The 24,714-nt window shown below is 50.1% G+C and overlaps 2 protein-coding genes and 1 pseudogene across 3 annotated transcripts; all 3 read left to right on the top strand.

Annotated features, from left to right (window-relative positions):
- The first annotated feature begins 209 nt into the window (after window positions 1-209).
- TIFAB (TIFA inhibitor) lies at window positions 210-8,089 on the top strand. Of its 2 annotated transcripts, XR_010338768.1 has the most exons (3): window positions 210-722; window positions 2,319-3,120; window positions 7,789-8,089. XR_010338768.1 is itself a non-coding variant. In XM_012437294.3 (2 exons), exon 2 carries the CDS (start codon window positions 2,329-2,331, stop codon window positions 2,854-2,856), a length of 528 nt encoding a protein of 175 aa, XP_012292717.2. In that variant the 5' UTR covers window positions 210-722; window positions 2,319-2,328; the 3' UTR covers window positions 2,857-3,407. The 2 variants fall into 2 exon arrangements, 1 of the variants encoding a protein (XP_012292717.2); XM_012437294.3 differs by lacking the exon at window positions 7,789-8,089 and having other exon boundaries at window positions 2,319-3,407.
- DCANP1 (dendritic cell associated nuclear protein 1) lies at window positions 3,513-5,954 on the top strand. Its single transcript, XM_012437137.2, is given in 1 exon segment — window positions 3,513-5,954. A coding segment is annotated over 1 exon segment (738 nt). The 5' UTR covers window positions 3,513-5,216.
- LOC105715659 (uncharacterized) overlaps window positions 7,574-24,714 on the top strand; it is a 35,993-nt pseudogene continuing 18,852 nt past the window's right edge.

The following is a 24,714-nucleotide window of genomic DNA, read 5'->3' as shown; positions in this document are numbered from 1 at the left end:
AGCCAGATGTGTCCAGCCAATAAGGTAGGTAGAAGCCAGAGGGACTTGAACCCAGGGGAGGGGAGAAAGCCTGGTGGGGCTGGGAGGAGGGCTCCCCCAACACACACTCTCTGGAGTGTCTTCCTCCTGCCTCATCCCACAGGATGGAGTTGCAGGCTTGGGTTTCTGTTTGCCCAGAACAGCTGGGATCCAAAAGGCACAGGACAGGCTCTGGTGGACGGGCTCCTCTTTGGTGGGAGACCTCTGTGAGCTCTGGATGGTTCAGTGGAGCAGAGAGTAAGGCTACACAGCAACAGTGAAGCTTTCTTCCTGAGGGATTCTTCAGGGTCTCTGGGCTGTGAGATTAGTTTCTGGGAGTTGAGCTCTTGTGTTTCCAGCCAGGCCTGAGAGCGTGGTTGCCCAGCCCAGCTGTCCTTGGTTCAGTCTATATCCCACACCTCAAGAAAAGGCTTTCTGGCTGGGCATGGTGACTTACGCCTGTAATCCCAGCAATTTGAGAGGCCGAGATGGGCGGAACACCTGAGGTCAGGAATTTGAGACCAGGCTGGCCAATGTGGCGAAACCCCATCTCTACTGACAATACAAAAATTAGCCGGGTGTGGTGGCGGGAGCCTGTAATCCCAGCTACGCGGCAGGCTGACACAGAAGAATCACTTGAACCTGGGAGGCGAAGGTTGCCATGAGCCAAGATCACACCACTGCACTCCAGCCTGGGTGACAAAGTAAGACTCCATCTCAAAAAAAAAAAAAAAAAAGCTTTCTTTTCTTTTTTGTGAATCTGCTTCTCCCCAGTAGCTGGTTCCCTGCTTGGCTCAAAGGAGGACTACAGCCAGATGGGGTGTGGGCAGAGGCATATGTGTGTCTGTGCCTTAGGGGAAAGGGAGTGCACTGAGGGGCTCCCTCACTAAAAGACAAAAAGGTCCCAGCCATTAACCTACTGCATCTAAAAGGCAGGAGGGGCAGCAGGTTCAAGACCTGGAGGGACATTGGGATCCAGCCACCTGCAACAGACCCCCTGCCTCAAGGCCTTTGAGACCCCATCCCATTTGTGGTTTCTCTGGGTGATTTCACCGTGTGGTGGAGGGGGGTGAAGGGGTCTTCTCATTTAGCCACTTGGCAAATGTGCCCTGGACATTTATGGTGGTCAGGCTCTATCTGTGCTGGGCAGTGGGACACAGGGCAGCAAGAACTGCAGCCCCAACCACACCCAGCCCTCAGGAGGCCTCAGGGACAGGGAGAGGAGCTGCGGGAAGACAGGACAAGGGCCCACAGAACTTGGGCATGAAATGCAAAGATGGAGTGAATGGGGAGTAAGGATGGCCAGGTGTCCTGGGGGATCCTCCCTGCTGTGGGAGTCAAAAGGCAGTGAAAGGTCACCTTTTCCAGGGAAGGGAGCTTCCTAGGAGAGGTAACATTTGACCAGGGCCTTGAACCATGAGCAGTATTTGGACACAGAGTTTGGGATGGAAGAAGCATTCTTAGGAGAGAAATAATGTGAGCAAAAGCCTGAGGGCGTAATTAGTTATTCAAATCTGCTCAGCGCTTGGTTCTGTTGAAGGTGATGGCAGGTCCTGGGCCATATAGTGTTGGTAGATATGGCAGAGATTGTGTTCCTCAAACCCATGCAGCAACAAAGCTGGCCATTGTAAGTGGCCTTCCAGCAAGTGCCAATAGTAACCACTTGGAGCGTGCTAGCTGTGTTTACTCTTCACTGGGGTTTCCAGGCAGCCTTTCTGGTGGCCAGGGCCTGGCTAAGCATCCTGCTTCTGTGTCCCTCCAGACATCATCCTGGAGCTAGAAGCACCTCTCTCCTCCACCAGTGGGTGCTCCCGAGTGTCAGGGCTCAGTTCGTTGTTAAATCTGCTTCTCCCCAGCAGCTGGTTCCCTGCTTGGCTCAAAGGAGGACTCAGCAAGGGTTTGTTGTGTGACTGTCAGAGATAAGGAAGGTATAGCCGGTCTGTCTGCCCTTTCCTTTCCAAGAAGCAGGGCCAAATTGTCTCCCAATAACCAAAAGATCACCAAAACCCTACCCTGCAAGCCAGCATGCCTTATCCCTTTCGTAGACAAGGACAGCTATACCTATACTACAGAAATCCAAACATCACAGAGAGTAGGTGGCATGTTCTATTTGGAATATGGGAGAGATTAAGCTCATGACCTTCCACACCAATTCCAGCCTTGGCTCCATCCTGGCTTGGGCAGAATGATTGTACGAATAGGCACAGGGCCCCTGAGGTGGGCCAGTGTGTCTGGGCTCAGGGAGCCACAGAGGTCTCTGGCTCAAGCTGAGCCTATGTGTCCATGTTCCATCTTCCCAGGCCTTCTTCCATGGAGAAGCCTCTCACGGTCCTGCGAGTGAGCCTGTACCACCCCACGCTGGGCCCATCTGCCTTTGCCAATGTCCCACCATGGCTGCAGCATGACGCCAGCCCTCTGCTGCTCGGACGGGGGCAGGACACCCACCTCCAGCTGCAGCTCCCCCATCTCTCCCGCCGTCACCTGTCCCTGGAGCCCTACCTGGAGAAAGGCAGTGCTCTTCTGGCCTTCTGCCTCAAGACCCTGAGCCGCAAGGGCTGTGTGTGGGTAAATGGTCTGACGCTGAGGTACCTGGAGCAGATCCCCCTTAGCACCGTCAACAGAGTCTCCTTCTCAGGCATCCAGATGCTGCTTCACGTAGAAGAAGGCACATCCCTGGAGGCCTTTGTCTGCTATTTCCATGTCAGCCCTTCACCCCTGATTTACAGACCTGAGGCTGAGGAAACTGATGAATGGGAAGGCATCTCCCAGGAGCAGCCTCCTCCTGGTTCAGGACAGCAGACTCCAGGTTGCCTGGGGTTTCTCCACAGCCCTTCCTGATTTGGGACAGCCCTCTCCAGCCAAGCCCTGGAGGAGGAACAGAAATACAGCTCCAGAGGGAACCCCTAGACAGTGCACTCTGCTAGCCCTGCCACTAAAGCAAGCCTCTGCTAGATGAAACAGGGCTTGAAATATTTGAGCTGCATCATGCAAGGTTGACATGCAAAACCCGCTGGCTGCCTTGCTCATAATGAACCAATTCTGCAAACACGGAACAAACAGCCCGGGGTGGAGAAGCACCCTCTGTGGCCAGAGCTATGCAAGGTAATGGGAACTTCATATATTTTTAGAGGCCCTGAGGGGTTCTGGGGAGCCTCTCTCAGCATTTCCACACATTTCCCCCTCTTGTCTGACTAGGAGTTACTTTATGTTGTTCATTTTGCGTGCTGCTTAAGAGCGGGAGTTTGAGGTTGCACCAGGAATGCGTGGACACATGTAACAATTACGTTTGTAGTAACTTGGGGTTACCTTCAGCTTTCAAATACCCACAGGCACTCGGGGCTTAGGAAAGCCTGAGTTTAATAAACTGCAGGTATTTCATTAAGCTGGCACACCCAATAGGATTCCCTGATCCCCAGATGGGCCACATGCACGTCACGTTGTCATGCAGAGGTGGGAGTGGGAAATACAGACGAGGTGTAAGAGGAAATTGGAAAGGTGGGACTCACGTGTCTGGAAAGGATGGAGGCAGGGCTCGGTTTCCTGAAGATGGGAGCTGGGAGCTGGGAACTGGGTCTGCCTGGAAATTCATTGTCCCCATCATCATCTTCATCCTCACACTCCCCATTCTGTCACTCCTGCATCAAAGCCTTGGCTGACCTAAGGACAAAGATCTTCAGGGAATGAGGGGATGGGGTGGGGGTTTGTATAAGAATTCAGCCCAGCAGTTATTTCACTCAGGGTGGGTCACACACCAACAGGTATGGGGTGGTCCTTCCAAATAAGAGACTCGTTAGGTAGGATCCAGGCGTGCCAAGGGTGGGAGGATTTTCTCAGTGAAGAAGGGAAGCAGCCACTTGCCACGCTATGCTGAGAAGGGGAGAGCATGGTTTAGAAACAACATTTACCAGTGTGATGCAGGGAGGGATCTATGTGGTCACCATGATCCCAGACCCCACTATCCAGGGAATCCGAGGCGCCGAGGGCATGGCCCTTTTCCCCTGACTGACAAATCCCCAGGTCTGCAGCTGCCAACAATTTGTTTTCTGCCCGAGAGGCAGATCGTTTTGCACCCAGCACAAGCTACAAGGAGGTCCAACATCACTCACAGGCCCTGAGCATCTTCTCCATGAAGGAAACAGCAGCGGGCAAGACCCAGGATTGCCCTGGCTTGGGAAGCTTCCTCTCCTATAGGGATGAAGCAAAAACACTCAGACCACAGCCACAAGGCAGGGAGAGCAGGCTGCCAGGAAGGGACTGTCCGATGCTGCGAATGACCCCAAAGCAGTTCCTCATGCATTCAGCAAAACTTCACCAAGCACCCACCTTGTGCCAGTTGTGTGCAAAGCCACAGAACAGAACCAGAAGTGAATAAGGCAAAATTCCTCAGGGAGTTTACGTTGTGCTCCGGAAAGTCAGCATTCAGGAGTGACTTACTTATTCGATTGCCACCATGATTAGTGCTGTAGTCATTGTATTTTTCTCTCCCCTCCAGCTGGGCTCACATTCTCTTAAGTGGCCTTGCCTGTTGAGTGCCTACTATGTGCTTGGCACTCTGCTAAGTGATATGTGTATTGCCCCATTTAAGGCTCATGACATCCCAGAGAGACAATGGTATTAACCACACTTTACAGATTAGGAAACTGAAACTTGGAAAGGTTCCATATCCTGCCCAACATCACACTGTCAGTAGCTGTGTGCTTTGGGCCAGTGATTCGGCCTGCTCTTGCATCTATTCCTCCCTCTGGAAAATGGGTAAGGTAATAGTACTACCTGCTAGAGTTACAAGGGTCTTAGGACGTGGTACCTGTAAAGCACTCAGTCGGTGCCCGGCACACCTTAATAAAGGGTAACTACTATCATGAGACCTGAGAGAGGAGGGCTCACCATCCACATGGAGCTAAAGAAGACTCACGCCCCAGTAAGCTGGCTTCAGAACCCAAGGGATTACCTATGCTCCCTGATTCCTCAACTAGGGATTTAGTCGTAGCCATGGACCTGGTGGGCAGCCAGGAGGGGATTTTAACCTGTTCCTTGCATCAGAAGGTCCAATAGGCAGGGTTGGTGTAATGAGAGATGCCCTGGTAGGGCTGGCAAGGAGAAACCAGTATACTTTGGTCTGATATAGTTCGCTATCTTGGAAGAGTCTTCATATTTCACATAAGGATTAAAAAAGCAGCAGTGATCTGTCACAGACCAAAATGGTCCCCCTGCCAACTATGCATTACAGAGCAGCCGCCCACATACAGAACCTGAGAAGCCACGGCCTGGAGACTGCACCTGAACACCAAAGGCTGGAGAGAGGAGCTGGTGGGGAAACACCGGAGCCCCCAGGGTGCTGTTACCCGGCTCCACCACAGAACCTTGGGAACCAGCTGCTGCTCCAGGGCCTGAGTGAGCAACTCTTCCCTCCAATGAGGAGTAAGCCCTTCCCAGCTAGGGTCCTGCGAGAGGGAGCAGTTCACTTCTTCCACAGGGGACTCTGCAACTCAGACCTTTGGGGTGAAGCATCTGTGAGGCCCTCAGGGACCCAGGATGAACTGCACAACAGCTGAAGGAAGACAGCCAGACCAGGGTGGGAGGGAGCCAGGAAACATCTGGCTTGCTGTTTTAGACTCCACCAGTTCACAGTTCACACAAGCTCCCCAGGAAACTCACACCTTGCCCTGTACCAAGTTTTTAAGACAGTTAAGCTCTGCCCATCTGAGACTTCACTTCTCTTGAGTAGAAAATCACTGAAATCATCAGATCCATGGCACGCACCCTCACTCTCTCCTAACAGCTGGAGCTGTCAGGCTGGCTTCAGGTCCCGGTCTTCACACTTAATATGACTCTCCTTCACTTGCTCAGACAGCCAGAGCAGGCGGGTGAGTTCCTCGCAACAATCTCCACTGCATTCTCTCAGCTCCCACCGCAGGGCAGCTCATGTGCCTGAGTGAACATGCATGCATGTGCACACACACACACATGCACACACACAGGTATGCACAGACATACACCAAACACAAACATACAGTGACCATGAACACTGCTCCAAGCTAGGACCCTCTGGTCAGACTGCTGCCTGGGTTAGAATTCTTCACCCCCGCCCCCCAACCACTTCCTAGTTCTGTGATCTTGGACAAGTGACTGAATCTCCCTGTGCCACAGTTTCTTCTTGTAGAAACTGGGAAAGATCACAGTACCTACCTTCTTAGAGTCATTGTGGAGGTCAATGTGAGGTACCACATCTAAGGCACCCAGGCATAAGGGTCAACAGCATTAGCTATCACTGTCCAGTTTGGCGGATGAGCCGAATGCATGTGAACACATGGACTCAGTGTACACGCAGGCACAAAAGGAGCTACATTGGTTACATTCAGGCATATACCAGAGCACTACAATTCTTTGAGACATTGTCTGGAAATCTGGAAATCATCTCCTTGCCCTTTAAGGCATTTTAACCCTCACATTCCTGTTTTTCCAAGAATGTCAATCTTCTCAAGCTGTGCGTGAGAGACACAGCCTTCCCTCGAGGGAGACATGCAAATGCTCCATAAACAGCCATAATGTGGGGCTCTGCCATGAGGAAGAAACAACAGACACGCTAGACAGCACGGTCCTGGCTGCAGCCAGGAGGAAGGAAGACCCGTGGTGGAGCATTCGCTCCATGCCTGTCTGCCCAGTGAGACTTCAGGCTCCTTGCAGACAAGGGCCATGGGTTGTTGGCTGTTGTGTGCCTGGTGGCCTTCACAGAGATGAGCAAGGGACAGACACACAGATATGTGGGGCTTGGGTGGTCAAGGCAGCAGTCGCCTTGGATGCTAAAGTCTGAGCCAAGCCCCTCAGGCCCAGCATGGACAGGGCAAGGCCCATAGTGGTGGGAGGTCGGTCGACCAGCTGGGTTGAGAAGGTGACGAAGCCATGGGCAGATAGGAAGTAGAGGTGAATGTCTCTGCCTCCTGTGGGCCTCCTGTAGCAGGGGCAGTGTAGACCCTCTAGCTGGTGCTTCCTTCGAGTCCTTGAGCCTCTATAGCTCAAACCCAAGCAGAGTTTTGGGATTCTGTGTGGTGATTGCTGAGGAAGGTTTATGGATTTGACAGGGTGCATGCCACGGGGAGGCAGTTCTCACTCAGCACTTCCTGTCCCCAGCAGAGGCTCACGGGGGACAGCCCCAGCAAAGGAGACCCCAGAGGCCCTTTGAGGATAGCAATCAGAGGTCGGGCTGGCTGGACGGAGCCCAGGCCTGTTGCCCACCAAGCCTCTGTAGGCTGTAGTCTGACCCCTCTCTCCACCCCTGGGCTATGCAGGCCAGCCGACGCAGACCACACCCCATGCGTCCACTAGCAACACCCACCTCCCTGTGCCAACACTCCATCCAACAGGAAAGGACTGAGAAGGCAATGCTTAACCCCAAGGAGTGAGTTTTATAGAAGGAGTGGCATTAACAGTTTCACAGCAGGCCATTGAGGAAATATGTTCCTGCCCCTTCAAATGGACGGTCACTACAGAAATGTGTAGAGTAAGACTGTGTCTAGGGGGTGTTTCCAGGTCTCCCTGTCTAAATAGCAGAGCTGGAATGGGAACCGAGAACAAATTCTTTCCACAACCACCCACTGAGCAGCAAGGTCGCAGCCAGCAAAGAGGTGTGCAGAAGCAAGTAAGCCCCATGTGGTGTGGACAGCGCATGGCCACTCCACCGCCCCCTGCGACAGGCTGCCAGCTGGGCCACCTGCCTTCCACTGTATCTACTGTGTGAGCTTCTCCAGTTCTGCTTTGTTTTCTCTTCCTCAGCATCTGCCCCATGGCACCCCATGGCATGCAGTGGTGGCTGATGTTGCCACAGTACCATGAGGTTAACAGGTCTTCCCTCCAGCTGCCCTCATGGTGGCAGCCTCAGCTGCATTCCTGCCATTCACCGGACACCGCCCCAGACCCTCAAAGCCCGTCCAAGACTGTGGGGGAGGAGTAAACAACACAGCCCAGTTCAGAGGAGATGCTGAATTTAATGAACTCTATTTGAATTGCAGGGCTGTGATTCCTCTTACCTTTCACGTGAACTCACAGGCGGATTAAAGTGAAATAAAACCTACCATTTGAGGTACATTCTCAGCTGATTGGAAACATGCATTACCTCCCCATGACCGGGCCGTGAGAAGGGAAGTTATTATCTTTCTTCAGAGTTTGTAAACGCTTTATGGCTGAGGCAGCTTTAATCCTGCTGAGGGAAAAAAGATCCGGGAATCAGTTGCTCCCATTTACCTTTGTTTTCCAATCACACGCTCCAGTGGGAACGAAACATCCTAAGTGAAGGGATACGGGGAGCCAGGTGATCCCTGACAGAAGAGTTTGATTATTTTCTTCTCTAGGCATGTGAGTTGAAGGAGTATTAGAGTGGCATTTGGCAAGGGGGCTCGTTTCACAAAAATGTGCACCCCAGCAAGGATGTCACCACTCCTGGGCCATTACGAGTTCCTCTGCCTTTTCTTTCCAGAGGAAGTGCCCTCCATTCCCCAATCGTGCCCACATCTTTAAGGGGTACTTGCAGCAAAGGGTCCAGCTCCAGGCATTTGGCCAGGAAGGAGTCTGAGAACAAGCAGATTTGAATCCAAATCAAATCAGTCCAGGAACAAGGAGAAAACCTGCAGAGACTGGAGCTGCGGAGGAGGCTCTAGGCTCCCTTTCTGTCTCTGCCGCTTCTCCGACCTTCCCTGTGTGTTACAACACAGCTCACATGCAGCAGGTCCCGAGCAAGGCCAGCAGGAGGGCTCAGGCTCCGAGCCAAGCACTCTAACTGCTGCAAAGAGGCTGGGCTGCGATGTCTGCCTCGCTTTCCTTTAAGGATGTGGAGGCAGGGCATAGAGATGGGAGTCTTCAGAATAAGGCAGAGGCAGGGGCCTTTGGAGCGAGAGCTCAGCCAGGCAGCCAGACATGAGGCTCCCATAATTGTTTCTCTGAGGGCTCCGGGGCTGTCATGATGTCATTCGCTCAGAGAGCTTGCTACAGATGGGCTGGGAACATGGACCCTATTAAGTCACCTTGTTTACAGGGAGGCCCATCATTCAGGATCCAGTCAGAAACACAAAAACCAGTCTAAGTACGCAAGCAATGTAATTCAGGGAATTGGATATGGAATCACTGAGAAGCCAAACAGGGGATGCACTTCAGAGATTAACAGAATTGCTCCCACTGCTGGCTGAAGGCTGGAGGGCAACAGAGAGGGGGTGTTACTGGAGTCACGGTGGGGAATGTCCAGCCCAGGGCTAGAATACCGTGGAGGCCCCTACGGTAGCTAGGACCTAGAGGGAGGGGAGCCACAGAGGAGAGGCAGCTGCTGCCAGCAGTTGATGAGGTGACTCCACCTGAGAGGCTGACAGAGGAAGAATACCCTGGCTTCTCTCTTACTCTGGTCCCCCAAACCCCATCAGCTGAACCCAGCCAGAGGCAAGCTGACCAGCAAGCCTGAGAATGCAAGCTGCAGGGGCCAACTTCCTCACAGTACAGAGCAGAGGATGAAAGAGAGAGCATGGACCTGAGGACAAACAGCCACATGGTCAGCACAGGGAGCATGCCATGTCAATGCCACTCAGCCTCGCCTGGGGCCCTGGAGCGGCCACCACGTAGGGAGAGCAGGGAAGGGAGGTCACACTGCAGAGGACTCTACCACACAGGGACCCTTGAGGGGCAAACACAGATCCCTGCCATCACTGTCACCCCAACCTATGTGACCTTCAGCATCTGTAAGGAGGGAGGGAGAAAGGCAAGTACCACACAGTGAAGCAGAGAGAAGAGCCAGGCACAGCCTGGCTGGACCCACACACCCCTAAGCAGATGCCCTGCTTTGGACACCAGCCACCAAGATAGGCAGGGGGCAGGGCAGAGACACCTGTCCTCAGGAAGTCAACAGGCCCAAATCTCTGCTGCCTTCCACTTACAGACTCTGGAAACTTCCCTCCTCTCCCAAGCCACTTCTTCCTCACCTACATGATGAGAGTACTATTAGTACCTCCCTCACCTCAGTGAAGATGAAAAACACAACATAAGTGTGCCAGGTGCAGGGTCGGGCCCATTTCACATGCCAGCTGGCCGGAACCTCCCACCGGCAGAGCCCAGCCTGCGGCAGAAACCATCTTGGACATGTCTGTAGACAAGCAGCCACCTACACACAGTAGGTCTTCAGTCAGGGGTCTCTGGGCAGGAGACAGAGAGTTGAGAGGAAGAATTTGGGTGGGGTGAACACAGAACACTAGGGAGCAAAGCTCTGAGAAGAACCTCAGGCAAACTGCAAGACAGCCGGTGACAAAAAGGAGAAAATGCACTTTAAATAAATAAGTGATCTGAGTGAGAAGAGAATAGTCAGTGATCTTGCTCAGTGAATGGAACCACAGCATCCAGGGGACCCTGAGCCCAGAAGCCCATGGTAAATTCCAGCAGGGCCCCACACCCCGTTCCTCTGCTACCCGCCAACAGGGTTTCCTGTTTCCAGATGGGCCTCGTCTCCTCGGTGCGACACGACCACCCAGCCCTTCACCACTCAGAAACACACGCACAAGGTCCAGAGCTCCCAAACTTGGAGAGCTGCCCCGGGAGTATTAGAAGCAGGCAGGCTGGAAGCTTGATGTTGGAGGCTTCCAGATCCAGCGCTGGGCCTCATTACTGGGGAACACATGGTCATCCCCTGTGGACACTCTTGGAGGCCAAGGCAGGAAGCTAATCCTCTGGGGTCTCTATCTTTCAGTTTTACGTTCCTCTTCCCCTGGGCCTGCAGGGTCTGTGGTTGCTGTGCAGAATTCAAGTCGAAACATCAGAAAGCCTCATGTGATCTGACTTCTTCTTCCCCTCCCCATTTCCCAACACACACACACACACACACACACACACGCACGCATGCATAAACGCACACACATACATACATACATGCATAAATGCACACACATACATATACACACGCATACACACACACACGCAAACACACACACCCCTGCCTCTGGGCTCTGTCAAGCACCCCAGGTAAAGTGTCAGTTAGAAAACCACATGATGGGCTGGGCATGGTGGCTCATGCCTGTAATCACAGCCAAGGTGTGTGGATCATGAGGTCAAGGGATTAAGACCCTCCTGGCCAACATGGTGAAACCCCATCTCTACTAAAAATACAAAAACGTAGCTAGGTGTGGTGGTGCATGCCTGTTTTCCCAGCTACTCAGGAGGCTGAGGCAGGAGAATTGCTTGAACCTGGGAGGCGGAGGTTGCAGTGAGCTGAGATAGTGCCACTGAACTCCAGGCTGGTGACAGAGAGAGACTCCGTCTCTAAAAGAAAAAAAAAAAAAGGAAAAAAAAACACGTGATAATTATGAGCTGTGGCTTTTCCTCCACAAAGGAAGGGAAAATACTTCCACTTGAGATTCTCAGCTTGCTTTACAAACCAGAGTGAATGTTTTGGCTCAGCTCAGGGGAAAACAGAAGCAGAGAAGTGACTCCACCAGATGAATGGTAGGGAAGCATGCTGAGAAGGCCAGAGTGTTCTGGATAAAGAGATGCATGCCGTAAGACCTGGCCACCAGTTCCTGGGAAGGCTGGAACAGCTAAGTCTGATGAAGAAAGCACTGGATTGAAAAAGACATTTAACATGGCCAAGCAATTCTGAGAAAGTCACCAAGAGCTCTGCACACTTCATTTTGCCAATATCTGTAGTCAGAATTGTGCTGGCAAATGTTTAGCAGCTCTCTAGAGTGGCAGGGGAGCTCTGATTGTAGTGTTTGCCGATGTCTGTGATGTGAATTGTCTTACCATGGTCAATTTCAAGGTATCAAAAAGACATCACTGAATGTAGAGTTGGAAAGAGACGCACAGTAAGCACACCATCACATGGCATTCCCACCACACAGATACAATCTGTGTAAATAGCCCCAAGGGCATAGATATAGTAACATACAGTAAAATAATTAGGAAGCAGTGAGTTTTGATTATTTATTCACTTTGCACTTAATATCATTTAACAGTAAGTTCAGATAATTGTTCATAACTTAGTTACATTAAAAATTTAACAGTTTAGTGAGTGATTACACATAATTTAATCATTTAACAATCAGCTTTTATGAAACAGCGTGAGACAGCGCCAGCTCACTACTGCGTGGAGAAAGTTCCAGAGCCTTGTGCTCGAGTGCTGGCTGGAGAAACAAATGAATGCCTTGGAAATAAGCATGGTACCTCTGCAGAAACCCTGGAAAGGCCAGAGTCACTATTCTAAGAAACAATACAATATTTTGCTATTTAAAAGTGAATTCATTTATATTTATCATACTAAATGTTTAAGATAACTTGAGAATGTTAAACCATTCCATGATATAGAAGAGGAGGCAGGATCAGAGAGGGAGAGGGAGCCCAAGCTCACTCAGCTGGTCAGGGGGACGCAGCATTTGATTTACTCTAAATCCCTCTCTTGTCTCCACCCCTCCCTTCGTGGGCTTGGTGAGGGGCAGCCCACACCAGCCCGCAAGCTCTTATTGCGCACCACGGTCGAAGCTCACCTAACAGGCGTCAGCAGACACAGTTCACAACTGGAGTGCCTGTGCCGGGCCTGGACTCAGCCCTTTGGCTTTGAAGGAATGTGAAGTAAAAGGCCACACTCACTTCTTTCCTAGGACCTCTGTCACAGAGCTCGGGGGCAGTGACAAGTTGCCTAGCCTTCAGAGGCTGCTTTCCTTCTAAGATTGGAGGAAAACATAGCTCTCTGAGCACCACCCCTTTCTCCGCCCTCCGGGACGCAGGATGTTAATGTCTCTGCTAAACTGATCAGAAGGCAGCAGAGGGGCTTTAAACTCAATTCTCTGAGCTGTAGCCAAACCCCAAGGCCTCCTGGACACCAAGAGCAGGGCAGTGCCTGGCTGGCCACCCAGGCTGCATGCGGCGTTACCCAGCAGCCCCTTGGAGAGCCCCAGACAGGCGACTACCCCGCCCTCCGACCTGGAGCAGCCAGCACTGGATTCCAGGACCTCTGCTTGGGGCTCAGATCCCAGATCGCCAAACTCACATGTGGCTGGAAACCAGCCCTCACAAAGTCCACCCGTGCAAAGTGAGCCTTTCTCCCCGCTCCCACCTTCTCCCAGCTTGGCTACTACCTCTCCAGCTTCTGGTTGGGAGACACCCCATTGCCCAGGCCACACCCCCTCAATCCTTTGTCATTTCAAATTTTCTGGCATATAGGTTTGGTATGCTTGGCTCTTTTAAACATCACGCTTTATGGCCTTTTGCAGTGTAATTTTGTTCCTGTCCTGCCATTCAATTTGAATTAAATATCAAACAGATGTGAGTCATTTTTTTTGCTCTTTTTAAAGAAAAAGTTTAATATTAGAGAGCATGCCCTCCTATAAGATCAGGAAAGCCATTTGGAGAAATAAGCCCCTTCAAATTAAAAAAGAATCACATTGATTAATGTTAAGATGCTTTCAAGTGATACATTGCGAAGTGCTAAGGGAAGGTGTTTCCAGCAAGCTATAAAGCAGCCCGTAGAAAGAAGGGGAAGATATACGGCCCAAGGCTGATGGGGAAATTGGAGCTCTGAGAAGGGGCAACCCCACCTGGGAGGAAGCTCTGAGCTTGGAGATGAGGTTCACAGATGATGCTGGGGGAGGCCATCTTCCCTGAAGGCCTTACGTGGGCCCCTGTGCTCTGCAGCCTGTGTGGTCAGGCTGGGAAGAGAAGCAGGAAGGAGCTCCATTCTGCTGAGAGAGCCGGCCTGGCCTGAGGGCCCATCCCTGTTCCTCACCTGCTTGTGCTAGCTTGCCTGTCTCCCTCAGCCAGCCGTCTCAGGTGATTTTCATGTGTGGACATGCTGAATGGCTTAAGCCACTCATTCCTGCTGCAGGCTCTCGAGTAGCACAGTCTTTAGCTTTTTGTGGGTCTTGGACACCTCAGAAAATGCTGGCTATGGCTTCTCTTTGCACATAGGAATGTGCGCAACTTACATACAACCTCAGGAGCCTATGGTTTCCCCCTCACCCAAGAGAGCCAGAGCATAGAACATTCCATGACCTGGACACTCGGTGCACAGGGCCACAGCCCTCCTCTCACAGAGAACAGGAATCTATGTTTTCTGAGCACCACGTACCTAGCACCGTGTAGGGGCTTTTGCATGAGCCAGAGGAGCTGGTCAGTCTCCAGACCCCTCTCCCTTCTTGGCAACATGCATACCTGGAACTCGGTGTGATTGGACCTGCTGCCGTTCATGGCTACAAGCCAGGGCTGCTCCAGTGCTGCCTCCGGCTAAAGTATTTCCATGTGGTCCTTCGACTCGCTGCACCTAAAGGCAGCTCTTCAACCACAGCCGGCTCACTACAAATGGCATTTCCACGTGGCAGGGCGAGGGGCCAGAAGGCCTCTGATTCTAGCTGGACTTGAACGTCCTGGACCCTGGGATGAGGCTCTGCATACCCAAGGTTTGCCTCTGGGGATGACGTGCAAACACCCAGAGACCATGGGGAGCATCAGGCCCCACTGATGAGAAACAGAACCAGCACTTCCTAGAATTCCTCAGACAAAAGAGAAGTTGAGCAGAGGGATTTAGAGCAAAGAAAAGCCTTGACTTTGGAGTCAGACAGCCAAAGTCTGGATCCCGGCTCTACCACTTACTGGCTCTGTGACCTTGGGCAAGAGCTTAGCCTCTCCTAGCCTCAGTTTCTTCTGTCTGTGAAACAGGACTATCATAGGTCTTATAGGGTATCTGGAAGGATAAAATGGGGTGACTGTGAAGGACCCTGCACCATGCTTGACCAACACCAAGGCCACAATGTGTAGAAATCATCTTTTTGCCCCCTTCCCGCCAAGGTAACAAGCCTCCTACATGATGGCACTTGCTGGGGCCTCGGGGACTGGGAGGTGAGTCAGAGCCAGGCTCAGCCCCTGAAGTAACCACACCAAATGCAAAAGGAGTGTGTGTCACTGTCTCACAATTCCTGTTTCAGGGGAAGGAAGAGGTGGGAGGAGAGAGGAGAAGAAAGCAGCAGAAATATCTGCAAGTGGTTTTAGAAGAGGAATTGAAATTCACAAGCCACTGCTGCTATTCCAACCGTTATTTTCATCCACGGCAATTCAGTCAGAATGTACCAAGAATCATCCTCAGAGCCTTGGGTGTGGGGGCTGTGTCGGGTGCAGCACAGAAATGGTGAGGCCCGGCTCCTGCCCTCCAGGGTCCCAGAGCCACATCCAGATTCTAGAAAGGCTCTGAGCTCAGCCTGGCAAAGGCTGGACTGGTCAGAAGGGGTTTCTGAGGGGGCAGGGATGGAGTCATATGTTGAAGGATGGGTTGTCTGCTAAGGGAGAGGGACAGTCCCCCTGTATGCCTTGCTGCCCACTGGGCGGGGGCCCAGGGACAAGGTAGCCAGCTCTCTGAGGTCTCCATTTAGCCCGCTCCACCTCCCAGTTCACATAGCCCCACACAGCAGGCATTTATTTGTGTTTCACTAAGAACAAGAGGTCCTTTCTAAAGGGGCTGCTCAGTGCCCAGCCTGGGAACTTGTAACAGCAGTGAAAACACATTTCTCTTACTCTGCAGCTAACAAGGTCAGCAGAGTGTCACTCACAGTCCTGAGGATGTGGGTGAGGCTCCCCTCCCAGGCCCTCCTTGGGAGCCCAGGCCTCTCTCCAGGTGATGGGGCAAAGGGACACATGAGGCCCCAGGCTGTTAGAGGGGGCTGACTATGGCAGTGGCTTAGCACCATACCCTCCAAGATCCCCAGGATGCTCAGTCTGAGCCCGGAGCCTCGTGTGGTAGCCACACTCATTCTGATGACCCTGCCTCCTTGTTCCTCACGGGGCAAAAGCTCAGCCACAGGCTTTTCTCCAGCCTTTGGGACCACATGCATTTTGTTCTGGACTGATGACATGGGGTCTCCTCCAAATAGGAACTTGATAACTTAGACACATTCCTACTGGTCTCTGCTCTTATTTAATTTTCATGTTTTAATATGCATTTAACGATGTGAATGACTGAAACATATTTAAGTAAACAATATTCACTTACATCTCCCTCCAGTCTTCCTCAGGGTACACACTTTCTGACAGTTGTAATCAGGCTATACAGACCCATTTTCTTCAGTTATTTCTTGGACATTTCATATGGCTCCATCCTTGTCATATTGATCTTATTGGTTACACATTATTGCACCACAGCCACCTTAGCCTATAATTAACCAATGAACATTTTAATTGGTTAAAATATTTTTGCGGTGGTTAATACAATACTTCAAAATAATCATAAAATAATTTTTCTTTGGAATAATTCCCTTGAGAATGTTCCCAGGAGCTGCATGCTCTGTGGATCCTCTATGTGCTGATGTTTTGCAGACCCTCTCATTAATCTATGTGCTGATTCAGCGGAATTTGTTCCTATGATGCCTATTTTACAGATGGGAAAACCAATGTGGGCAGGGCGGGAGTGGACATTTGCCCAGAGCCAGCCGGCATGTCTCTGTGAGCATTTCTTGGGATGCCCCTCCCTCCAGGTACACTCTGAGTGTAAAGGGAGCCCTGAGTGCCTTTACTCAGCGCAGTGGATGACAATGGTGGGATGCTTCTACAGCAGCATAGAGCTATTATGGGATGAAGAAAGCTGCTTCTTCAGCCTCTGAAACTACCGCTACAGATGGCCATCTTGAACCAAGCCCAGAGCCGCCCTCCTCGACCCCTCCAGAGACCCTTTAAGTAAAGGAGGAGGTGCTTTTTGGACCTCTAAGCCCCTCTGAAGATGTGAAAATGGGGGCAGGTCAGCCACATGAAGTGCTGGCTACAATGTGTAAACACACCTCAGGGCGATGCTAATCTCCAGGTCAGGCCCTGGTGCCACCAGCCGCCCACTGCAGATGCAGAGGCTGGGGTGGCTCTGGCCAAGGGTGCTGTGTGATCTCATGTCCATGGCAGAAGGTCACCGGGTTCCCAGGGCCAGGCAACGGAGCACTGGTTGGCACCTCTGTCTGCCCTGCAGCAGTGTGAGTGCCCTGCCCAGCCTTCCCTAGATGCAAAGCTGCCACAATTGCCAGGCCAGAGAGGGGCCTGGGGCTCATGCAGGCATCTCAGCCCCCGGTTGTGCCCCTGGGTGAGGTGCACAGGGCTAATCAGAAACACCTGTGTACATGGAATTTCCTGCCCCAGTTCAGCCTTCATTTCCTCTGCCAGTAAAAACCCAAGACGTGCAAAGGTGAAAGAAACCAGCCAGTCAATCACCCAGACGACGGCCACCAGGGCCGCAGAGACAGGACTTTCTAAATTAAATTTTAATTCCCACCCGATGGCCCGGCTGGGACAGCCATGATTCAAACCGTGCAACTGGCTGCCTCAGCTGGGCAGACCCTCACCCAGGTCCAGGAATTAACCCCACCCCCTGGCCAGTGGACGGTGCTGTCTGCCTGGGCCATCGGGTTGTAGAATGAGACCCCAAGAATGAAAGGGACCCCCTTTACCTTCAACTTCCTTGTGCAGCTGCAAGGTTGCCCAGCTGATTAGCTGCTCACTACTTCAGACTGTTTGAATTATTAGGTGCTGGAGAGATCAGAGGCCGCCAGTGACTCGGGGACATTTAGCAAGACAACATCAAAGCCAGGGGCTGCCCGGGTCCAGAGTGTAGGATAACGCTCAGAGCCTGAGGGTCTGGGCTCTATCCTGGCCCAGCAGGTTTAGGTGAGGAGAGAGTCGTAAAAATGCCTCCGTTTTTTCCAGAACATTTTTCCAGAGATTCCTGCAGGCCCGGGGAGGAGGGGCTTGGAGTGAGAAGAAGGGAAATATTGAGCTGACCACTTGATGGTCAAACTGAAGCATCTTCTGGGAGAATGACTTGCCTGACCACATGGCTGACTGGGAGTGGGTTGCCAGGCTGAGCCCATCACCAGAGACTGAGTCATGACCCCCATCTCCCAACCTCAGCCAGATATGGGAGGGGCAGGGAGGTGGCCTTTAGAGGCAAATATCCAGGGCTAAGAACTTGGGCTTGGGAGTCGCGGAGTCCTGGATGCAAAGCCTAGCTCGTGCCCTTCTGCAGGCTAACTTTCCCCAGTCTCAGCCTTGTGGTCCACAAAATGGGAAGAACTGTAGCCCCCCCAACCCCCGCCCTCATAAGGTTGCTGCAAGAAGAACAAGGGCATGGGGTGCTTTACGCTGAGGAATGTGATGAGTCAGGGGCCAGATGTCATCGATCTTTGAGACGGAGTTTCTGCTTCTCTGCCCCTGGCATATCAGCGACAGTCACCATGGGAGCAGGAAGAGATGGCCCTCCTTTCAGGAGGATCTGAGCCCCTCCTGGACACCCAGTGCCCACTTCCCACCAGCCTTGTGTCCAGCACACCATGGTGAGACCCACACTTTCCCTTCTCCATCTTATCTAATTGGCCTCCTTGTCAAGGGACCCACACACACAACACTGGTGATGGTGGGCGAGCCGGCAGTGTCAGGAGGATTGGCACAAATCCTCCCTGGTTTTGGAGAAGCAACAGCACAAGAGAATCTTTGGGATCTTCAGGGCAGCAGATGGGGCTGGAGGCCGTGGACCGACTTCCCAGCAGAAGGACTGTGTAGCGCTCCCCAGGAAGCAAAAAGTGTCCCAGGGTTTCAAAATCTGCTGTCTTTTAAAAATAGCTTTATGATTTTTAGATGATACACACTCGTTCTCTACTGCAAGTACATACAGTAAAAACATGGGTGAATCTCACCAACTATGTTGAGCAAAGCGAGCCAGACACAAATGAGTTCACACTGTGTGATTCCATTTATATGAAGCTTAAAAATAGGCAAGCAGAATCTATGGTGTTTAAATCAGGAATTGGGTCAGCCCTGGGGGGTGGTGACTGGAAGCTGACACTGGAGGTGGGAGCACCTGTGATGTTGTTCCCTGATCTTGCTGCTGGCTGCATGGGTATGTCCACATAGTGAAATCCCCTGAGCCACACACTTACGACTTGTGCACTTTTCTGTATGTCTGTCATATCCAATAATAAATTTCCTTAAAATAAGTGGTCAGGCTCGTTGTATGTCCAAATAACTAAATATAAAATATTGGGTTAGGCACGGTGGCTCATGCCTGTAATCTCAAAGCTTTGGGATTCTCAGTGGCCATGGATTACCTACATCAGAGACATTGGGATGCTTGTTAAAAAGGCACATCCTGGGGCCCTACGCTGGGCTTCCTGACTGAACCAAGATCCACCTGGTTTTAAAAATTGCAAAAAAAATGCATAAAATAAATATAAAACATTGACCCTTATTGAAAAAATGTTTTTACAATAGAAAATTGGAAACAGGACATTTATCCTACCATCCAGGTTAAGTCTTGCAAGGTTTTATTGTATTTCCTTCCCACCTCATTCCATGTACTGTGTGTATGTATTTGATACTTTTAGTATTATTCTTCTATGTAAAATTATAGGTATAACTTTTGAGTGTGTGCTATATTGTGAGGGTTTTTGTACGTATCTTTAACAACTTCTAAAAACTATCCTGATGAGTATGTTATGCCGCCACATGGACACATCATGCTTTAACTTAGTGTTTCTCAACTGGAGTGGATGTTGCCCCTCCCCCAGAGGGCATTTCACAACCTCTGACTGGGGGAGAGGATACTACCAGCATCCAGCAGGTAGAGGCCAGGGAAGGGCTGTGTCTTGTTCACTTCCATTTCCCAAGGAGCTGGTCCAATCTGGCACCTAGTCGGGTTCAGTAAAAGTCAGTGGGATGAAAGAGCGACCCTCCCTTCTTCCTCCCTTGCTTGTGAGATGACTGGTACTTACATTTGAGTTTCTAGGCCAGGCTCTTCTCTGTCTTTTTCCCTGGATGGGACATATTAGAACAGTTTCTGAAAATGTGTCTAAGGGACTCAGGGTGAAAGTGAAAACCAATCTCAAAGAATACCTGAGTTGCCAGGCAACAAAAAGACACCGGCACACATTCTCGAAGATGAGCCCAGATGTTTCGTAATTGCCCAAGACATTCTCATTACTAGTAATTTGCTTACTTACATGCAAAGAAAGACTTATTCAAAATATACAATATATTATGCTGATTCGTGGGAGTAGAATACTGGAAGAGTGATCATATACGACCGATGGAAGAAGTACAAACCTGACCCTAGCACTGGGAATATTAGCGAGAGGGAAGCATCTCTCTCTCTCTTCATTAGGGCACAACCATATCTAACAAAAAGCCAGAACCCAGAGTCACCTCCCACCTTGGGCCTTTGCTGGACCTAGCAGAGGTGGCTGGCTGGAAAAAGCAGTGTGGACAAGGAACCAGGACAGGGCTCTGAGGCCGCCCTGGAGATGGGTAGATGCCGCTGCAAGGCCCCAAATCTCAGGGCCACAGGGTTGATTGTACAGTCACTGCTAGTCCTTTAACCCCAAGACTGCCATAATCAGACTCAGCCTGGATAAACTAATGTGCCCTCTGGACTCATTGGGACTCAGTGAACCCCTGGACCCCTGCATGGAGTGGCACACCTTCCTCCTCGCAATGTGGAAAGTGCTCTGCTTTCAGGAAAGCTCAGGAAACAGCGTGAACTTCTGTTTTGTTTCCTTGTTTTACACGAGAAAGCCAGTTGGCACAGCCTATCTGTATTTCTAAAGTGGCCATGGATTACCTACATCAGAGACACTTGGGATGCTTGTTAAAAAGGCACATCCTGGGGCCCTACACTGCTCTTCCTGACTCAACCAATCTGGGAGCAAGTGCCAGGAATCAGCATCTCAATAAGCTCTTCAGGTAATTCTTTTTTTAAAAAATTGTGATTTTCATAAAATCAAACACCGCATGTTCTCACTCATAGGCGGGTGTTGAATAATGAGAACACATGGACACAGGGAGGGGAGCATCACACACTAGGGTCTGTCGAGGGGAAATAGGGGAGGGACAGCGGGGGGTGGGGAGTTGGGGAGAGATAGTATGGGGAGAAATGCCAGATATAGGTGAAGGGGAGGAAGGCAGCAAATCACACTGCCACGTATGCACCTATGCAACAATCTTGCATGTTCTTCACATGTACCCCAAAACCTAAAATGCAATAAAAAAAAAATAAATAAATAAAAATAAAATAAAATAAATAAGTTGTGATTATATATATATGTGTGTGTATATATATATATATACACATGCACACACACACACATATAACATAAAACATGTCATTTTAACCATTTTAAATATTCAAGTTGTTGTGATTAAAATTCACATTGTTGCACAAACATCTTCACTATTTCCAACACTTTTTTTCTGTGTGTGTGTGACAATGTCTCATCCTGTTGCCCAGGCTGGAGTGCGATGGGGCAATCTCAGTTCACTGCAACCTCCACCTCCCGGGTTCAAGTGATTCTCCTGCCTCAGCCTCCCGAGTAGCTGGGATTACAGCCGCCCACCACTATACCTGGCTAAGGGTTTTGCCATGTTGTTCAGGCTGGTCTCGAACTTCTTACCTCAGGTGATCTGCCCACCTCAGCCTGCCAAAGTGTTGGGATTACAGGTGTGAGTCACTGCACCTGGTCAGTTTAGAACATTTTTTATCACCCCAGACAGAAACCCTGTCCCCATTAAGTATAGCTTCATGTTTTCCCCTTCCCCCAGCCCTTGTAACCGCTAATCTACTTTCTGTCTCTGTGAATTTATCCAGCCTAGACAGCCATCTGAGTGGAATCATACCACGTATGTTCTTTTGTCTCTGGTTTAATTCACTCAGCATGATGTTTTCAAAGTTCCCCATGTTGTATCACGTATCAAAACTTTATTCTTTTTATGGATGAATAATATTTTATTATATATATGCACGCTACATTTTGTTTATCCACTTATCCATCTATGGACACTTGGGATATTTCCACCCTTTGGCTATTACAAATAATCCTGCTATGAGAATTAGTGTTCGAATATCTACTTGAGTCTCTGCCTTCCTTTTTTGTGTATGTATATACCTAGAAGTGAAATTGCTGGGTCATATAGTAACTCTATGTTTCACTCTTTGAGGAACTGCCGTACTGTTTTCTACAGTGGCTGAACTATTTTATATTTCTACCCACAATGTGTGAGCGTTCCAATTTCTTCACATCCTCACCAATGCTCATTATTTTCTCTTTTTTTTTTCTGCCTAATGTGCATAGCTTTGGGATGTGGGAGGAAACCCACACAGATATGTGGAAAATGTGTCAACAGCACACAGACAGTGGCCCCAGGCAGGAATTGATTTTTTTTTCTCATCAGTATTATAACGAAGCAACATTGGGTGAACGGACATTATCGGAGGACCCACTGTGTAGCCATCTTAGTAGGTGTGAAGTGGAATCTCACTGTGGTTTTCTTCAGATCATTCTCACACACGCTGAAGCTGGAGAACTCTGTTGTCAATAAAAGAGAACATTCAGTGGAGAGGGACCCAGGGTAAAGGGAAGGGGATTTTTGCCACTTTTCAAACCGTTCATTTTTTTGTTTTTCTTTTTCTTTTTTAACAAATGCTGGTTGCTAATGCTGAGTTCAGTGGCCCATCACGAGCACTTCATAGTCCTGAAGTGAATTTGAAGAGTTTGGGGGCTGCAAAGACTGGATTTAGAGTTGTGAGGCTGCAGGCAGGCTTGAGTGAGCAGGGCAGCAAGCCAGTGCGGGTGACAGTGGTGCTGTGGAAGCCCACGGGCAGGGCTGCACGCTCATTAAGCTTTTGCCTGTGGAAGGGATTGAGTCTGAGCATCTCTCCAGGGTCTAATAACTTTATGAGTCAGCTTTGTGGGATAACTTTGCTTTTTTGGAAGCACTGTAATGAGAATGAATGCACAATAGGAAAAGTGCCAACTGGCTTTTTAATAAAGTCATCTGAGGCAGGGGTGAGAGAATAACTTCCCGGCCTTCCCACCAAAACGGTTTGTGCAACAGGACTCAGAGGGGAAGATACCAGGCTTCGGGCCCATCTTGACAGACATCAAATAGAGGGATTTTCTTGTATTCCAGGACTCTGGTCCAGGCTGAGTAATAAATCCCTCTGGAAGCAGGGGGATGCCTCCTTATGACCCTGCATCAGCCTGACCAAGAAGCAGGTTCCCATTAGTCGTGGGGGTTCTGAGGGTCTGAGAAGGGTTGGGTGGTACCCAGAACTGACCCGTAAGCCCCGTGGAGGCTGCTTTCTTCCAAATGCCAAATCCTGCCAGAAGAAACACTCATTGTTTTAGGTGTGATTGTGCTTATTTGGCTACACTGGGACAATTAGCAAAGCAGAACTCTGTGGGTAAGAGCACTCTCAATGGGACTTGTAAGAGCCACAGCCAAGAGATCAAATAACCCCTTTGCTCTCTGTGCAGCAGGCCTGGACTCCATCAGAGGGACACGCCCAGCCAGCCATGATGTAACTTTAGTGCAGACAGCCAGCGGGGCAGTGAAGCAAGCAATAAAAAGGCCTAATCTCTTAAGGCAACATGAATTGTTGGTGAGAACATAAGGAGAAAGCAACATTAGCCGAGGATCATTTTCTTCTTGTTATAGATGCCTGCTGACTGCTTGGAAAAACCAAAGTGGGGAAAAATCATGCTAACACTGGTGGGCAGCAAGATGCAATTTACAGGACTGGTTCTGTACACTGTTAGTCGTCCTGTAACGATTAGTGACCACCATCAACTGAGCGCTTCTTCTGCAACAGGTATTTTACATTTAATAGCTTGCCTAATCCTCATGATCCTGAAAAATTAGTAGTATTATCACCCTGTGTCAGTCAAGTTCAGTGTAAGAAACAGAAGTCACTCTAAGTATTTCAAGCAAAAGAGGATTTTCATAGAGGGAATCAAATGTTTATAAGATTGTGGTTAGGTCTGGAGGAGCACATGCATGGGGGTGCTGATGAGCAGTTGGATACATGGACACATCACACAGCTGAAATATCAGGAAGCTGCTGTAGCTGCTATCAGAGCCACTGTCGTGACTACTTCTCCCACCCTTGAAGCTGGTGACCACCTTCCTTGGCTGCCTCTAAACTCACCACAACCAAGTTTACCAGCAACCTCAGAGGGAGGAAGAAGGTGTCCCTCAGCTCTGCCTTCCAGATTTCTCTCATAAGAACCAGGACTAGTGGAATTTACTTCTAGCCAGAGCCCTAGCTGCAAGGGAGTCTGGGAAGCTTTCCAGGCTGCCCAAGGAAGGAGAGTAGAAGTGAGAATTCGGTTGAGTCCAGAGAGGTTGTCATTTGCTCAGGGTCACTCAGTTGGTAGTGGAGCCATTACTTGAGCCCAGGTTCGTAGGACTCTGAAGCCTGATCTTCCTATTGCTTTACAGAGAAGTTAGGAAAAAGAGCATTCTACATATTTTAAGCATCCTCTTTAATCATAATTACATTGGATGGTTATTATATGATCTCAGATTAAATTCCCAGTGGATTACTCTGAGTTTTAGAGATAATGACTCTGGCCATTGTGAGACATGAATTGTTCCAGTATGAGGGAAGAGAGGGTAAAAAGGGGAGTGGTGAGAGAAAATAAATGGGACTAGTCTGGATTTAGCTTCAGAGCAAACCTGTTTTCCCCTGGATCCCCATTCCAGGCTCCAGGTTCTTGAGCCCCAGCTATGGGCAGCCTGGGGAGCTTTACAGCATCATTGTTGAAGGGCAAGCATGGAAAAGCAACACTCACAGCTTAGTCTTATTGGCACTTAGGTGCCATGGATTAGGGCATTTCATCCACACAACAACATATGAAGTAGGCAACTATCTCCTCCAAATTTCATAGA

Source organism: Aotus nancymaae, unplaced genomic scaffold (genome assembly GCF_030222135.1).
Source record: "Aotus nancymaae isolate 86718 unplaced genomic scaffold, 86718_ANA_hifiasm-v0.15.2.pri h1tg000064l_1, whole genome shotgun sequence".
NCBI lineage: Eukaryota > Metazoa > Chordata > Mammalia > Primates > Aotidae > Aotus > Aotus nancymaae.
Note: the sequence above shows the minus strand (reverse complement) of the source record. Positions and strands in the feature narration are given on the sequence as shown.